Below are 12,923 nucleotides of genomic sequence, written 5' to 3'. Positions count from 1 at the left end.
AGTGCGTGCAGTAGGATCAGAAACCCATGGCCATTGTTCTTGAGTTCTCAGTAGTCCTCATTGTCCGTATACTAAGTTTTAAAGGATATAAATAAAGGTAAGGAGGGAATGCCACAGCCATTGGGGTTGGACAGAGTTGTTGCAATGCTGGCTCTGCTCTCCATCTGTGACCTCTAAGTGAACAGAACAAGCCCCATTTGAAGGTGAAATGGAACCACTGTAGCTATTTAGAGTACTCACTGCCTATTGAACCTGCACCAGACACTGTATATGTATATGTTTATATATGTATATGTGTGTGTGTGTGTAAGTGTGTGTATAGTATTTCCTTTAGTGCAACTGTTACACCTGTGAGGTAGACATTTTTATAACTTCATTAAACAAGAAAGGGATGGAGTCCTATGAGGGTTGATTGGCTTTGCAAGGCCAGGTGCTATTGGCTGCCATTACTTTCTAAGTACGTATAGAGGTAGAAGTCTCAAGAGGTTAAAGATTTGAAGGTCAGACATGTAGCCTCACATGGGGTAAAGACGTGCATAGATTCTTTCCGTTCCAGTCACTCTCCATGCCCTCCAGTCTTTAGGAAGGTGGAGTGCCCCAGGTGTCTCTCCTGGCCACTTTTCTTCATCGACAGTTTCTCATATGACCTCTTTGGTCCCTAAGCTTTTAATCAGCATGTCTGGGCTCCCAGCTCCCAGCTCTCAACTGACATTCTCCAGCACTTGTGCCCTACTGCCTACTGTGGCTTTATGCCCCAACTCCAGACAACCAAAAATTATACAACCCAAATTGCATAAGACACTTGATTTTTCTTTTGCAAGTCCACTTTTTCTTTATTCTTTTCTAGCCTCATAAAATGCTAAAGCCCTTAGTGCTTCTGCTTGAGATAAAAAAAAACTGAGATTCATAATGTTTTATATAAAATCTTCCCAAGCTTTGTGTCTGTGTCAATCAGTTCTGTGTGGCTGTGACTTTTTTTGTGTCTGTATCAATCAGTTCTGAGTGGCTGTGACTTTGTGTCTGTGTCAATCATCAGTTCTGTGTGGCTGTCAAAAATGTCTGAGAAAGTCAAAGGAGGAAAGACATTTTGGCTCTTGGGTTCTAGGGCTCCTGTCTGTGGTTGGCTGGCTCTGAGGATTCTGGGTAGCGGTGAAGCATCATGGTGAAAGGCCATGGTAGGAAAAGCTACTCAGCTCATGATATCTAGGAATCAAAGAGTGAGCCAGAAAGTGTCCTGGGACAAGATACACCTTTCAAAAGAACACACCCAGTTACCTGCTTCCTCCATCGAGGCCCCACCACCCTAATAACCTATTTAGTATAAAGTCATCAACTGATTATTTTCCAGTCACGTCTCAATAGGGCCACCAGTTGAGCATCAGACCTTCAACACAGGAGAATTTGGGAGACACACTAAATAAGTCAAACCATAAGTTGGTGGGACTTTTCCCATCTATATTTACCCAGTCTTCTCCAAATCACCATCTTTCTTATTTAATGACATCAGAAATCTGTCACCACTGTTTCCCAGCTGCCTCTCTGACTTGCCACAGAAACTCAGTCTGTGAGAAGCAGAATATGAATTTTAGAATAAAACTCATATCAGCCTATTCTACGTAGAACCTCAAGTATCTTCCTAGTGTGTCTAAATTAGACTTAGGTGCTGCACACTAGTCTCCAAGCCATACATGATCTGGAGTCTGCCTCTGCTCCTCTTCCAGCCACGTGTTTTCTTCCATACCCTCTCTCCTGCTACTTTCGGTGTATGTTTAAGTCTGAGATTTTCAAGCTCGTTGCTGGTTTTGGAGTTTTTCTAGCTTTTCCTGCTTGCAGACGCAGAATCCAGTGGCTAGCTCCTTTGTTAATTTCCACTATAGATGCACCATCTCAGAAATCTTTTCCAACCCAATGGAACACAGTTCTCGTAATTCATCCCTTTCCTTCTCTACTTGGAGCTGTTCATAACCTTTGTTTTACTTTTTTCTTCCTCTTTGCTAAGGGTTGGATACTTGTTCTCCAAAGCTAGGTTGTCACAAGCCTGTCCCTGAGGGTTAAGCCATCTTGGGAATATTTTCAAAAGAAGTCTAGAAAACTGGCCTCTTCTTCTCTCTTCTTCCCTGACACCACTAGCTGAGCTGTTTACTTGCTTTGCCTTGCGACCCTGTCATAGGTACTGGCTTGTTGCAGGCCATTGGCAGCAGGGCCAACAGATCATAGATCAAAACCTCTAAAGCTGTGAACCAAATAAACTTTGCTCTAAGCCAACAGTCTCAGGGATATTCTAGATAAGTAGAAAGCTGATACATGTTCTTTCCAACAATTAATACCTGACACACACATGCATGTACGCATGCATGCATACACACACACACACACATACACACACAAACACACACTTACCATGCTTATTCCTAAAGGACTAAGTTCTGTTGAACAGTATCAGGTCACTGAGTAAGATCCTCTGTGGATGGTTTCTCCACAGACACACCAGTTTCAGTGGCTATTCATGCACCAAGTGATCTTCACAGGGGCTAAGAAATCCAGCAAAGAGGCATAGTATCTTCTTTGAATGTTGAAAATGTACACCAAAGAAGAAACATGGAAAGAGCTAGCTGATTTGCCCCTTATTCTAACAACACAGTGTGATGAGAAATATCTCCGGGTTGGAGGAGGAAGAAATAGTATAAACCCTGAAATCAGGATAAGAAAAGAGAGACAAGGAAACTCATAATGTGGTGATAAAGGGGCCATTCAGCTAGAAGAAATACTAACTCCAGATGTGCTTGTACCTCATATCACAGCACCCAAATATATGAAGCAATCAACAGACTCAAAGGGAGCTAGACTCCACTAGAATAATGATAGAAGACTTTAACACTTAGGCTTGGCAGCACCTATCAGGCTCTCTTTAGTGCAATCTTCTGTTCGGTAGATTCCCTCACCCTACTCCAGGTCGTGGAGCTGCATTAGTCAAGGGACTGACTGCCTTTCCAAGCCTTCTTCCTCCATGCAGCAGTTGAATGGAGAGCAGGCCGAGACACACTCAAAGGCAAGTTATAAGAGCTAGCACAGGCCTTTGTCTCACAGCACGATGCTAGGCTTGCGGTGAGATCCATCATTCGCCAGGTGCCTTTCCACCCATGACACAGCAGTTGCCCTACGGAACTGCCAGCAGCTTTGTTTGCCCTCAGGAGCTGTGGTGTGTACGAGATTGGACCCCTAACTGTTATGGACTTAGGCCGGACTCACGAGTGTAAGCGTTACAGCAGGACGGGAAAGGTATGCGGGCAGTCAGGCCTCAAGAAACGCCAGAGTCACACAGCACTACAAACCTCACACAAGAGATTTATTGGGAGGAAAGAAACCCAGGAGAGTGGCCGCCTCTACCTGGGCAGAAGCATCAGAGAACTGAGCAGAAGACAGGGTGTATGTAGGGTTTTCTGTGGCGGGGTTGTGGAACTTTCCAGAGTAGCCTGCGATTGGAGAGAGAGGCAAACTCCGGGGTTGATGGGATTTTTTCCCCCTGTAGGATGGGGCCTGCTCACTCTCAGAGGTTGAGCCGGATGATTGGGAAAGGTGGGCTATGGCTGTTAGGGAAGTCTAGGATGCTGGGGTCTGGGCCTGGTTGTTGGAGCTGGGGTGGGTAGTTGGTTGGCAACTGGCTCACCTCTAGGGCCTTGTTCAGTTGCCAGAGTAGTCTGGGGTGGAGCCTGGCCGCTGGAGGCCTCCAGGGGTGGGGCCTCCAAGTGTAGTTTATGAACATGGGAGAAAAAGTTCTCCCAGCCACATTAGTTGGTATGAGTAGCCAACAGTGAGGACATGCCTTCATGAAGGTATTATGTAGATAGTTAACAGTTGGTAGAGGCTGGGGCTCATGTATAGTCAGTTAACAGTTGCTGAAGAGACTTTGCTCCCACAAGGATCCAGTGCTCCAGAAAGTGACTCCCTTACTCATGATCTTGTAGGTGTAGGTAACCAGAATCAAATTTACTGGTTTCCAAACTACACTAGGGTAGAATTGTTACTTTGTTTCTTTTGTTGATGCCTTGTCTGGGATGAGCAGAGGTTTATTCACACTTTCACAGAAAAAAGTCACATGACAGTATCCATATGCAGGACCAAGATAAATATCTAGGCGTGCATTGACACTAGGGAGAAAGCTGGTGGGGTAGATGTGTTTTGGCTTGCATTGCTGCCAGCTGTGGTATAGAGCCTTAATGTACCCTTGACACTGTAGGGCTTGCATTACTGCCTACTGTGGTATGGTGCCTTGAACTGTAGGGCTTTTTGTCTATTACCATAAACTTCGATGGTCCAAGGTCTGACTTTACCAACACCAGTCCAATAATGAGCATCGTAATGTGATAAAAGATAAAAGATCCTATTCTCTGATGAAAGGATTAGGCTAGCGAAATCTAAAGCTGTGTAGGTCCTAAAGGCTTCCATTCCCGGACCAGTGCCTGCAAAAGGAGCCCTTGGAGCAATCCCAGCATCAGGTAAAGAAGACATGCAGACCAGTCTTAGCCATTGCTACTTCATCCACGGCACTCTGGAGACATAAGTCCTCCTCAGGAGCAGACAACTCACGACAGTGTGAGCCTTGGTCCTAACCCAATGTTGTGCTGATCTCACTAGGTTCTGAGCTCAGCATATGCACAGTACAGCATTTGAGTATTAGTGGTTATAGGTATGTCACATGGTTATCCCTCCATGGTGTTCACTCTCAGAGCTGGCCAGAATCCCACAGTGCATGACCACAGGCCAGTGACTGTGAATGAAGTGTCTGGGCCTGAGCCACCCCAAGATGATGCTTAGAGGAGTGGAATATCTTTATTAGGTATGGCCCTGGTTAATGTGGAGCAATATACTAAGAGCAGATGTGACATAATTCAGCCTTGGATTACCTGTCTAGTGTCAAAATAATAACACATCAATAGCAGACTCATGAAAACCCTGGGCTTAGATTGTCATCTAGCTCTAAAGCAGTAGGATTAACTACATACTAGAAAAGAATGATGGATAGTCAAAAAGATGAAAAGGACTAGAACATACAGCTGATCCTTTAATGCCCCGAAGGCATGCACATCAAACATAAGGTGTTCAGGCAATTTTGAACTCAACAGAGAGACAATATAAGCTACCAGGAGATGACTGAAAAATAACTAGTATGAGTAAGTTTTTGGATGGGGAATTAACACGGTGCTTTTGTGGCAACTCAACCAGTTTCAAGAAAGTACAGATAAATAACTTAGTACTCTTAGAAACTTGGTAAGTAGGAGAAAATAATTTCAAAGAAAAGAAAAGAGAAACCTGTTGTGGTATAATCTTTTTGCACACTGTAAAGATGTGTGTCTACCTAAGGCACTTTTTTTTTTTATGGTGAAAAAGTGTATATTTAGAATTAGCTGGCTGGGCTCAGTTTAGATGATTCCAATCTTGTTGGCAACATCCAGAGCATCATAATCAGGAGCCAACCGAACATACGCCTTCTTCTCTCCATCGGGCCTTATGAGGGTGTTGACTTTGGCCACATCGATGTCATAGAGTTTCTTCACAGCCTGTTTGATCTGGTGCTTGTTGGCCTTGACGTCCACAATGAACACAAGTGTGTTGTTGTCTTCTATCTTCTTCATGGCTGACTCGGTGGTCAGGGGGAATTTGATGATGGCATAGTGGTCAAGCTTGTTCCTCCTGGGCGCGCTCTTCCGGGGGTATTTAGGCTGCCTTCGTAGCCGCAGGGTCTTGGGACGCCGAAAGGTGGGCGATGTGCGGATCTTCTTTTTGTGGCTGTGGACGCCTTTCAGCACTGCCTTCTTGGCTTTCAAGGCCTTCGCTTTAGCTTCGGCTTTGGGAGGGGCAGGAGCTTCCTTCTTCGCTTTCGGCGCCATCTTGACGAAAAGGGTCCCTAAGGCACTTCTGACTGGTTTAATAAAAAAGCTGAATGGCCAAAAAGTAGGTAGGAGAGGATAGGTGAGACTTTTGGGGAAAGAGAAGAAATGAGAGGAGGAATCTAGATGCTTGGATTTCCCCAGCAAGCAGACTCAGAGACAGTCGGACGTGGGAAGGTAAAGAGCCATGTGACAGAATGTAGGTGAAAAATAAGGGTTAAGGTGTGAGAGCTAGATGGAAACAAGCCTAAGCTAAAGACAAATATTTCACAATTAATAATAAGCTTCCATGTCATTATTTGTGGGCTGGAATTCCCAAAAAGGAAAGTCTAACTACAGAAACAAAGAATTGAAAAGTACACTAAGCCAAATTAAAAATCTAACAGTGAAAGACAGCAAAAGAAGAATAGTTCAAAGAAAGAAAAAGTAATGAAAGGAAGACAGACTACTGGAAAGCAAATACATGAGAAAAATGTAAAATGAAGAATGGAGGGGAGTGAAGAAAGCTCCTGGGAACTTTAGGGTACTACTGCAGAACAGTCAGGCTGAGTTTAAGAAGGTCTTGAGAATGCTAAGGCTGTGCAAGTGCCTCTGGGTGTAACAGACTTTCAAAGCCTCAAGAATAATACAGATATCCAGGTACAGGATGATCACAGTTTGTAAACCATAGTGAGCTCAAAACTTATTTCCAAGGTATGAAAGAAATGACATCACACACAAAAGGGTATCTGTAATGAGTCTTTCTCTGTTGCACGGGCCAGCTTTCTATTAGTTGTGAAATCTCAGCCTATAGCTTAGGCTTCTTCCTAACTAGCTCTTACAACTTAAATCAACGCATTTATAGTAATCTACATTATATTTTATCGTCCATCTTGTACCTCCTGTTTCCTCTCCCCATCTCCTGATATCTCCTGTGGATATATATTCCTCCTCCTCTTTTTTCTCCTTGGAAATTCCACCTATACCTCCTGCCGAGCTATTGGTTGTTCTATTACACCAATCACAGCAACACCTTCACACAGTGTAAAAATATCCCACAACAGTACCAGGTCACCTGACAGCAGATTTCATCAAAGAAACTACCCAGCCTGCGTGACAGTGGTGTGAGATTTTCACAGCATTGAATGGGAGGAAAAGGAACTGCAGCTTGGAACATTGCACACTTCCCTTTAGAATGTAAAGAAAGAAAGACTTTGCTAAATGAAGGCTAAGAGAAGATGACATGTCAATCTTCTTTGTAAGCAATTCCCAAGGGAATTCTTCCAAATGAAAAGATAATAGAGAAAAAAAAGCACCCTAAGGTATAAAGACAGAAAACGGGAATTGCACCCATGAATTCAGGGTTTAGTATAAACGTTGAATCTTACCTCATTAAAATAGGTAATTTTTGGTCTTAAGAATCAGTCTTAAAATAAGTTTACTATTAATAAAACTAAAATCCATGGGTGCTTGGAGAGTAATAAAAACAGTTTAAAAGAATCTTGACTCCTTTATTGTTTTGTTCTGACTGTAACACTTTGGATGTGTTATTGCAGTGACTGGTAAAACCATTCATTGAATTTATAAATGGTTTTGATTAGAGGTGTGGGTCTTTCCTAGGGGGAGAGCCTGCTTGCATATCCTTCACCTCTCATATTTTATAATAGGGTTGGTCTGCTTCAGTTAACTTGTTCTTGCTTCCCGGCTCACTGAAGACCCACAAGGAATAGAGGAGCCTTTTACACCATGGCACCAAATTCAGCAGAGAGCATCCCAAGAGGATGGTGGGGCTCTGTCGCTCACCTTTCACTGCATCATAGCGCTGTCAGCCGGGAGATCTGAAAGTCCATCTTTTTGCCTGCTGCTCTTGATCAATACAATAGATCTTTCCTTCTGAGGCTTGTCTGAATCCTATTATTATGCCTCTATGCGTGTGGAGCTAAATTCATAACGAAGACTCATGGGCTTCAGAGCTGTTGGAAACTGTTATTATGGCCATCCACACTGCACTTTATTGATCGTGAATGTCAGCCACTGAGTCAGTTATAAAAGATCCTTCTGTAGTAAGCCAATGCGGTAGCCTCTCTGTCTTCTCTACCAATATCCTGGTAGACACAGGCCTATTATTCTGATATGTTACAGACTTCATTCTGATGGCTCCCCTTGAGTCTGGTAGGGTGGGAGGTGGTGGCTCATTCTGTCTCCTGTTAATGACAACTCAATTAGACTTTGGGTACGTTCTCTGCAGACTTGTATATCTTTCTTCACCTTGAGATTGTTCAGTACCTCAATCAATGTCTGACACAGTAAACAGCTAAGAAACAATCAGGCATGAAATAAGGAAATGAGAGCCAGTTTCCTTTGAGAGAAACTCTTCTGCTAATCACATCTGGGATTCCCATGGTCAGAGCTTTGCTCTATGTAGCATGCACAAGTTCTTGTTGCTGTAAGGTAAGTGAACAGATAAGCAAGTCCGATTTTAAGGTATATATGGACATATATATGCAAATGTACGTGGGGACATATTAGCATGGCTATGCTGTGATCATATGCATGTATGCATGCACAATACTCATTTTATCATTTATTAATGGAGGGGTAGGACTCTGCAGTTTCCTGTTTTTTACTCACTTTTTCACAAACCAAAAAAATCACTGAGTACAATGCTGCCCAAGGTCAGTGCTAAGGGATGACGAAATGCGATCAAGCTGACTGAGCCTTTACCTGCACTTCACTTCTTCCCACATTAGAATTGTGATGTGTGCAAACTTTTATTTTGAAAGGGAGCATATTCTTAAATATGTATATTAAAGAAGGATTAAGATATTTAGACATATACAAATACATATATTAAAGAAGGATAAAAGCTCATCTGAGCATGAGAGAAAAATATAGGAACTTCCCCAGTACAGAAAATGAAGGGTGTGGAATGGTTGGGATGGCATTCTAGCGGGAAGTGGGCCTGCAGTGAACACAAAGAACAAACACCTAAGTGCAAGCCTAGAGTGGCTTCTTCTAGACTAGACAAACTGCCTTCATCAAGCCCATCCCAACCTCACTGAAGCATCACTTTCTGTCACATGACTTAAGGACTTTTCACCTTCTAAAAACCCAGTGACTGTAACCCAGAGAAGTGTCTCTTCCTTGATGGAGTCTTTGCATGTTGTGAAATTCACAATGCTGAGTTGTGAGGGCTAAGTAGGACGTTAGAGGTTACTTCTGCCTAAGCATTTGCTTAACCAATGTGTCATAATCTGCTTCAACTACATTGGGTTCATCACTAATAAAACTCCCCAAATTCTGCCTTGCACAATAGCATTGTAGTATTTCAAGGTACACATTCTCATAGATTGTATCCAACAAAGTATATTTAAACTACAAGATGATGAATGCTGATATTTAGTGTTATGATCTCAATTCCACAACTGCTCTCTCCTTAGGTGTGTTCCTCAGATAGTATCCACCATTTGTTTGACTTTTTGTTTTATTTGAGATAGTATCTCTCACTGGCCTGGAACTCATTCAGTAGTTTAGCCTGGTGACCAGCAAGCTTCAGAATGCCCTTTTCTCTGAGGATCCAGTGTCAGTATTATAGATGTGTTCCATCATGCCCATTTTGTTCATGAATTTTTGTGATGACATTCAGGTCCTCATGCTTGAAAGGCTATTACTTTGTTCCCTGAGCTGTCTTCTCAGTTATACATATACATATATATATATGTATATGTATATATGTATATATGTGTATATACATATATATACATAGATATATTATATATATTATATGTTTTTTCAGATTTTATTCCTTCTGAAGATGATTGGAATTTGAGGCTTATCATATCTTTTTTCATTTATGGACATTTTGGACAGAATTGCTTCTTTTCTCTCCCAGCTGTGAATAAAGATAATACTTGTCAGGAAGGGTCTCAATATTTGGTGTGCTCTGTAAGGTTTCCTCAATTACAGCTCAAATTAGCCAGCATTGAATTTTAATCAAGACTCACTTTATTTTCTCATTTAGGAAATCATTTTCTCACAAGTGGAAAAATTACACGTAGCATTAATAAGCAGTACTTGCTACAGCTGCCTCCTCCTAAGGAACTGTACAGGCTGTCAGTCATGATGGCAGTTAATGGCGAGCCCTCCCAGAAACAAGGGGAAGAATAAAGATAAGTACTTATGCATATGTAAATATGGACTTCTTGCGAATAAAGCAAGGCTATTTTGATACATGGATAACACTGAGAATTCAGACTTACTCAGAACTGTTTGACAGCGCTTGCTCTAAACGGCTTCCTGAACTCTCCCTACCTCTCAGAACTTCCAAGCATATTCATTAGTGAATCACAGAAAACATGACTTCAACAGCTTCAACAGCCATCTCTGCTTCATTGCAAACACAGCCACCTACAATTCCACCTGGTACCTTTTTTCTTTTGCATTTATATATATTGAACTGGATACTAAATTTAATTTTTATGGATACTGAATTATCTCAATAAAAAATACTTAATAATCTACCTTTTCCTTAGTGACATGAATACCATTTTGCCTGATAATGAATTGTATTACCAGGAAAATAAGCTTTTTGATTCTAAACAGAACAAGTTTCCCTGCAAAGTGTTACAGAGGGAAAGAAAAGGACAGATCCTTCCCTCCTCTCACTACGTGACTCTGGAGCCTTCTGCACACAGTAGAGGTCTTATTATCACTCTTTCTTAGCTGTTTTATTAGTTTTGTTAATGACTTTCATTTATATATGCAGTGAAATATGACCATAACCACTTTCTATTTCCCCCTCTCTACTGGTTAGTTTTATGTCAATGTGACATAAGCTGGTGTCATCAGAGAGAAAGCAACCTCAACTGAGAAAATTTCTCTCTAAGATGGGGCAGTAGATCTTGCCTGTAGCACAAGTTCTTACTTTTGATTGATTGGGGGAGGACCCAGCCCATTGTGGGTTGGGCCGCTTGTTGACTGGTGATCCTGCAAACCTTGGGAAGCAAGTCAGTAAGCAGAACTTCTTACAGCCTCTGTTGAGCACCTGCCTCTAGCTTCCTGCTCTGCTTGAGTCCCTGTCCTGACTTTTTTTGATGATGAGCTATGATATGGAAGTATAAACTGAATAAACCCTTTTCTCCCCAAGTTTCTTTGTTCATGGTGTTTCATCCCAGCAATAGTAACCCCAACTAAGACTATTGCTGTATGTGGTGGTTTGAAAGAAAATGACCCCTATAGGGAATGGCACTATTAGGAGGTGTGGCTTTGTTGGAATAGGAAGTGTGTCACTGTGGAGGTGGGCTTTGATGTCTCCTATGCTCAAGCTATGCTCAGTGTGGCACACAGTTCATTTCTGTTGCTTGTGGATCAAGATGCAGAACTCTCAGCTCCTTCTCCAGCACCATGTATGCCTGCACACTGTGTCCCACCATGGTGATAATGGACTAAACCTCTGAAACTGTAAGCCAGCCCCAATTAATTTTTTTCCTTTTTAAGAGTTGCTGTAGTCATGGAGTCTCTTCACAGCAGTAAAAACCCCAACTAAGACACTGAATAGACACATCATAACCACTGAAACTCATATAAAGAAAAGCATTTGGTTGAGGCTGGCTTACAATTCAGAGGCTTAATACAGTTTTATCATGGGGGGAAGCATAGTGTTGTGCAGGCAGGCACAGTGCTGAAGAGATACCTGAGAGTTCTCCATTCAGATCCAAAGGCATTGGGAGGCGAGAGTGACACTGGGCCTGGCTTGAACTTCACCTGCAGTGACATACTTCCTCCAACAAGGCTGCTTCTCCTAATAGTGCCACTCCCTATGGGCTTATGGGTCCATTTTCATATAACCACTGCATCTTCCAACTCCTATTTTGATGACTAAGTTTTATTAGCACTGTCCACACATGCATGAGTGTGGGGCCCTCCATTGGATAACTAGAGCTCTGTGATCAGCTGCTCCTTTTAGCAACCTTGAGAGAGTCTTTAGAAGCATAAGCACTAAGCGTCTTGTCTGTGTAATTCCCTTCTATCAACTTCCAATTCTACTGTGTCTGCACCTTCAGGAGAATCCTCCTGCTGGGGTAGTCCTATGCCCCCCAGGGGATATTTCTTGGAGAGTAAGACACATTCAATCCTAGTTTTGCCAATAGGAGTGCAGCTCCCCTGCTTTATACCCACATATCCTCTTCCTGCAGAGTCCTGGGAATGTACAGGAGCTGTAAGTGATTCCTTTGAGTCTAACTTCCTCCATCTGTGAGGAAAAGAATCTTTCTCTGTTCAGGAGATTAGGAGACCATAACAAGACTTACAACTTATTCATCCCTTTTCATACTCACTACAGACAGGAGGGAACAGCTTTTCTGCTAACCTCCCACATCACTTTAGTGCTCAACTCCCTGTTCTTTGCCTTGGAGGTGGGTGGTAGACAGAACCAGCAGAAACTGTTTCAAGCTACCTGATACGGAAATTATATCTGAAGGGGAATGAAGATGGTTACAGATAAGGCCTTGTGGCCTTCTTTATTTTTCGAGTGAGTTTGGGGAGGTGTCCGGGAGAAAGATAGATGGTTGCCTATTTGATAAACTCCCGGAGAAACAAAGCTACTCACCTGTAGCAAAGCCATTGCAAGATTTCTAACAAATTATGCCTGAAATTTCTAAAATTATTCCTGGAAAACATACCTGGAATCATGTAGTTCCCTGGAAAATGTCATTGAGATAATAAAGCACCAAATGTAAGTAATATCTTACATATAATACATGCCAATTTGAGTCAAGTGCATCTTCACACTGTACAGCCCCTGGAGAGTTGTACTGGCAGGCTGGGACCCTTTTCTGCTTTGACTTTGCCATGTATCTTTTAATGCAGATAAAGATTTCTCATTCCCAGAGTTTGAACAGATCACCCCATCTTCTGAGTACTCTCAAGTAATTTAGCCCCTTCTTTTATAAGATTAGATTGCTTAAATTTATTTTATATTATGTATCTTTATTAATTTACTGATGGCTGTGACAAAACATCTCGAAAAAAGACTTTAAGGAGGAGAGGATTTTACTC

The 12,923-nt window shown here is 42.2% G+C and overlaps 1 protein-coding gene across 1 annotated transcript; it reads right to left on the bottom strand.

Moving 5' to 3' along the window:
* Nucleotides 1-5,365: 5,365 nt before the first annotated feature.
* Nucleotides 5,366-5,888, bottom strand: LOC121451838 (60S ribosomal protein L23a-like). Its single transcript, XM_041657611.1, has one exon. It carries the CDS (start codon nt 5,886-5,888, stop codon nt 5,421-5,423), a length of 468 nt encoding a protein of 155 aa, XP_041513545.1. The 3' UTR covers nt 5,366-5,420.
* Nucleotides 5,889-12,923: the final 7,035 nt, after the last annotated feature.

This window comes from Microtus oregoni, unplaced genomic scaffold (assembly GCF_018167655.1).
Source record: "Microtus oregoni isolate MIOR12 unplaced genomic scaffold, Mior012 000008F_ref0000371, whole genome shotgun sequence".
Taxonomy (NCBI): Eukaryota; Metazoa; Chordata; class Mammalia; order Rodentia; family Cricetidae; genus Microtus; species Microtus oregoni.
Note: the sequence above shows the minus strand (reverse complement) of the source record. Positions and strands in the feature narration are given on the sequence as shown.